At 46.8% G+C, this 5,510-nt stretch overlaps 1 protein-coding gene across 2 annotated transcripts; it reads left to right on the forward strand.

The window, feature by feature from the left end:
* The first annotated feature begins 1,649 nt into the window (after positions 1-1,649).
* LOC123104221 (cell division cycle 20.2, cofactor of APC complex) lies at positions 1,650-5,218 on the forward strand. 2 transcript variants are annotated; one of them, XM_044525987.1, is made up of 7 exons: positions 1,650-2,034; positions 2,135-2,401; positions 2,500-2,769; positions 2,868-3,458; positions 3,553-3,785; positions 4,012-4,333; positions 4,418-5,218. In XM_044525987.1, exons 1-5 carry the CDS (start codon positions 1,906-1,908, stop codon positions 3,697-3,699), a joined length of 1,404 nt encoding a protein of 467 aa, XP_044381922.1. In that variant the 5' UTR covers positions 1,650-1,905; the 3' UTR covers positions 3,700-3,785; positions 4,012-4,333; positions 4,418-5,218. The 2 variants fall into 2 exon arrangements, with proteins under 2 accessions (XP_044381922.1, XP_044381921.1); XM_044525986.1 differs by having other exon boundaries at positions 3,553-4,333.
* The last annotated feature ends 292 nt before the right edge of the window (positions 5,219-5,510 follow it).

Below are 5,510 nucleotides of genomic sequence, written 5' to 3' on the forward strand. Positions count from 1 at the left end.
ACTTATCGAAAGGACTATGATTGATCCCCTATACTTGTGGGTCATCAAGACTCTTTTCTGGCACAATTTGGTAAGGAAACATTTGTATTATGTGCTGAAATTTACTGTCACTTGTCACTATGGAAAACAATCCTTTGAGGGGTTTGTCCGATGTATCTCACCTCGACCAGAAGCACAAAGAGTTGCCCCTCAACCTACTGCACCTACTGAAAATATTTATTATGAGATTCCTTCGGGTATGTTAGAGAAACTGCTAGCAAATCCTTATGCAAGAGAGATGGGACGATGCATCCTGATATGCACCTAATCTATGTGGATGAAATTTGTGGATTGTTTAAACTTTTAGGTTTATCGGAAGATGGAGTTAAGAAGAAAGTATTCTTTTTATCTTCGGAGGGAAAGGCATTGACATGGTATAGGCTATGTGATGATATTGTAACGTGGGATTGGAACCGATTGAAATTGGAATTTCATTAGAATTTTTATCATATGCATCTAATTCATCATGATCGAAATTATACATATAATTTTTTGCCTCGTGAAGGAGAAAGTATCGCTCAAGCTTGGGGGAGGCTTAAGTATATGATGCACACATGCCCCAAGCATGAGCTCTCAAAAGAAGTTATTATTCAGAATTTTTATACTCGGCTTTCTCATAATGATCGTTTCATACTCGATTCTTCTTCTGTTGGTTCTTTTATAAAGAAAACTATTAAATTCAAGTGAAATCTTTTGAACAGAATTAAACGCAACTCTGAAGATTGGGAATTCAACTAAAGTAAAGATTCAGGTATAAATCTTGAGTTTGATTGTATTAAATCTTCTATAAAAATTGATGCTTTTCATAAGTTTACTTTTAAATATGGACTTGATTCTGAGATAATAGCTACATTTTGTGAATATTTTTTGCTGTTCATGTTGATCTTCCTAAGGATGAATGGTTTAAATATCATCCCCTATTAAATAAAAGATAGAGGAACCCGTTATAGTTAAAGATGAAACTTTCATACAATGTCGATCCAGTTGTGCCAACTACTTGTATTGAGAAATCTCATTTTCTTGTTAGATTTGAGGAACATGCTTAATCTACAACTGTGGTTAATAAAAGTAATATTAGAACACCTAAACCGTATGAACAAATTAAGGTTGAACCTAATATTGCAATGGTTAAATATCTCTTAGTTGATAATACTGGATGGGCATGTTATTTATTTTTGTAATGATGCTGTTAGAATTGTTAAACCCGTTAGAAATGAATGTGATAATCTTGAAACGTAACCATTCCATTCTATCAAATATCCCCAACTAAACATTCTATCAAATATCCCCAACTAAACACAAGAACTAAACATAAGAATGGAACCGATCCATTCCAGTGGAATGAAACCATGACATTCCATTCCACTTGGTTCCCAAACCAAATGCACCCTTAATGAATGACTATTCAAAGAAATAAATAAACATTTCTATTTTTTCCAATTATTAATTTTCCTTTCCCATATCATCACGCGGTAATAATCCCCCTCTCTTCCCTGGCAACTAGCCGTTGCGAGCTTGCGGCCGCCCGCCGTGCGCCCCCGCGTCGTCGACCCCTACAAATACCGCTCCCAATCAAATCCCTAAATCTCACAAGTCATCGAGCAATCTGTGACTTTCTCTCTCTCTCTCTCTCTCTCTCCCCTCTCGTGCTCGCCGCCGCCTCCCTCGCCGATCCGGGGGAGACGAATCCCTCTCGCTCCCGAAAGATCCCCGTCTCTGCTCGCCAATCCGCTCGTTCAATCACAGCATCCCGTTCTTGTGCTAATTTTTGCCCGATCGATCTATTGATCCGCGTTTACTTCTGCCGCCTGATCTTGTTGCGATTACTGTTATTTGCTTGCCTGTTCTGTTTCTTCTGTTCTAACCATGGATGCAGGCTCCCGCTCGATCTCTTCCGGCAAGAGCTGCGCCGCCGCGCAGCGTCCGCTCCAGGAGGCCGGATCCCGCCCCTACATGCCGTCGCTGAGCACGCGCAACCCGTCGGCCAAGTGCTACGTAAGTTCCTGGATCCGAGATCCCGCAGATGCGTGTGCGCGTAAGGTGTTCGATGAAACGCCTGACCGGGTGTTTTATTTTTTTCCTTTGGTGCGTGCAGGGAGACAGGTTCATCCCGGATCGGTCGGCGATGGACATGGACGTGGCGCACTACCTGCTCACGGAGGGCAAGAAGGACAAGGAGAACGCAGCGGCATCCCCGTCCAAGGAGGCCTACCGGAGGCTTCTGGCCGAGAAGCTGCTCAACAACCGGACGCGGATCCTCGCCTTCAGGAACAAGCCGCCGGAACCCGAGAACGTGTTTGCTGCCGACACGGTTTCTTCTCACCAGGCCAAGCCGGCCAAGCAGAGGCGCTACATTCCCCAGGTACGCGCATACTCGTGGTTCCACTGATGCACATGGTATCTACAGATGTAGTAGCATTTGATTTGGTGGTGGTTACTGATGTCGATTGACAATTGCAGTCTGCCGAGAGGACTCTGGATGCACCGGACCTCGTCGACGACTACTACCTCAACCTAATGGACTGGGGGAGCAGCAACGTGTTGTCCATTGCGCTGGGCGACACCATGTACCTGTGGGACGCCTCAAGTGGATCCACATCTGAGCTCGTGACAGTCGAGGAGGACAACGGCCCCATCACCAGCGTCAGCTGGGCTCCTGATGGCCGCCATCTTGCTATTGGGCTCAACTCGTCTGACATCCAGCTCTGGGACACCAGCTCCAGCCGCCTGGTTAGTATACACTTGCAGTGGAGCTTGATTACAAAATATTGTTCATGTCCTAACGAGCTTGATCAGAGATGCTTAATTACATTCTGCTCTGTATGCAGTTGAGAACTCTGAAAGGTGTGCATGAGTCAAGGGTCGGCTCGCTGGCATGGAACAACAACATCCTGACGACAGGCGGCATGGACGGCAGGATCGTGAACAACGACGTGAGGATCAGGGATCATGCCGTGCAGACTTACCAGGGGCACAGCCAGGAGGTGTGCGGGCTCAAGTGGTCTGGCTCAGGGCAGCAACTGGCGAGCGGTGGCAACGACAACCTTTTGCACATTTGGGATGTGTCGATGGCATCCTCCATGCCATCTGCTGGCCGCAACCAGTGGCTGCACAGGCTCGAGGACCACACGGCCGCTGTGAAGGCGCTCGCATGGTGCCCGTTCCAGAGCAACCTGCTGGCAACCGGCGGCGGCGGTAGCGACCGGTGCATCAAGTTCTGGAACACGCACACCGGCGCATGCCTGAACTCTGTTGATACCGGGTCACAGGTTTGCTCTCTTCTGTGGAACAAGAATGAGAGGGAGCTGCTGAGCTCACACGGGTTCACTCAGAACCAGCTGACATTGTGGAAGTACCCTTCGATGGTCAAGATGGCTGAGCTCACTGGCCATACCTCCCGCGTTCTCTTCATGGCACAGGTACATTCCCATTGCCATTTTAATTCTTTGCAGATACTATCAACATGTTAGCCTGTTCGTTGTTTGATCGTCTTCTCATGCTGTGAAACTGCAGAGTCCTGATGGTTGCACGGTAGCGTCGGCTTCTGCGGACGAGACCCTCCGCTTCTGGAACGTGTTTGGCACCCCTGAGGTGGCCAAGCCTGCACCCAAGGCTTCCCACACCGGCATGTTCAACAGCAGCTTCGCCCATATCCGATAAGACGAACAATGCGAACAATCTCTTGAACTGGACATGGTCCTATGGACAGCTGCGTTGTGTGTACAGAGAACAGGCTGAATACCTGGGTATATAATACCGCTGATGTACTGCCTAACTGTGGATAAGATAATATATGGATGGAGCCGCCGAAATTCGGCTCCCGGGGATGTAGGCACATTGCCGAACCTCGTTAACAAATGCCTGTCATTTCAATTCTGAGTTGTGCTGTCTTTGTGTCTAACTTTGGTTATATAGAACAGAGAAAATCGCCAACAGATTGAAGACTGCTAATGGTGTTGTCGTGAACTGCAGGTTATGGCTGGGTAGCGCACCACCAGATCAGACGCCATGCCCTTCTAGAATGAGTGGTATGGAGAAGTCGATCTGCAAATACGCGGAGGACCCAACAAAGAGTGTAATAAGGCCTGATCTTGGACTGAACTGAAGCGGCGGCTTACAATGTCACTGAAATAGAGAAGATGAGGAAGTATGTCACAGTGCACAACAATGCAGTAAAATGGAGAAATGGAGCAGGGTTGAGTACGAGGTGAACATAAGTGAAGACAAAGAAGAATGTACGTGTGAATGTGGACAGTTCGAGCACACTGGGATGTTGTGCTGCCATGTTCTAAGGGTAAATTGACTTATCAACTCCGTTCGTTCAAAAAGAAAATGTATTCGCGACCAAGAAAACTAAAACGTTTTTGCACTGACGCAGGTGATGGAAATACTTCATGTTGAGGAAATCCCGGCTAAGCATATATTGAAGCGGTGGACAAACGACCAAGGGACATACTACCCCAACATCTGGTTCAGTACGAGAGAGATGATCCAGTTAACCTGTCATTCACGTGTAGGCACTCCACCTTTTACTTGAAAGCCATGGATGTAGAGGCTTTCGATCACACTTATGTTGGTTTGGATGCTTTAATGGTGAGTGGAGCACCTTTCGCCGAGAGGAGGGATGGTCTGGGTTTTGAAGACCGCATGGCCTGCTTAGTTCCTGGTACATTACCTGGGAACGGAGAGATTGCTTGTGTTGGCAAGCAACGAAATTGCCGAAAAATGCATTAGCACTGCGAACTCTGTCAGTGTGAATGCTCTGCATGGGCTAACAGTACCAGAGAAGCAGAGAGGGGTCGGGAGACCGACAAACTGCAGGGAGAAGGCACCGTATGAGGGGCTGAGCAAGCGTACAAGATTCTGCAACATATGTAGTCGAGAGGGCGATAAGCGGACTATGTGTCCTGAAAGAGGGGATGCACCCAAAAAACCGCGGAGGCCTAGGAAGTGCGAGAATTGTGGCATGGAAGGACATCGTCGGACCACTTGCACTAGGCGGATGGGTGTTGCTGAAACATGAAAACTGAATTTTGATAATCTGTAGTTCCGAGGATTTTCTGGTGTGTTTTTGTGAGCTTTGCTCCACGCTTGTTCCTCAGTTTGAAGAGACACGTCATAGACTGTAAATATAGGTTTGTTTCTTAATAATTTGTGGCATGCATTTGGCACACTGTAACTTAAGTGTCAAATTAAAATATTTGGTAGGACATGTTCAATGTGCCATTTTTTTTATCTGGATAAATTGCAGTTTGCTGAAACTCAGTTTGGTCTCATTTTCAGCAAGAGGTGATTGCCGGGGCAATGAAAAAATAACTATGTGCATTTAAAATGGGGATTCTCACTAGATTTGGAGGGCTAGAGCAATGGTCACTGCTACGTATGAAATGGGGATTCTTCTGTTTGAGTGCGTGCGTCTGGATGGAAGTGGAAGGCGAGATGATGGGTGGGTGCATTTAAAGCTAGCCCGT

The sequence above is a fragment of the Triticum aestivum genome, chromosome 5A (assembly GCF_018294505.1).
Source record: "Triticum aestivum cultivar Chinese Spring chromosome 5A, IWGSC CS RefSeq v2.1, whole genome shotgun sequence".
Lineage (NCBI taxonomy): Eukaryota > Viridiplantae > Streptophyta > Magnoliopsida > Poales > Poaceae > Triticum > Triticum aestivum.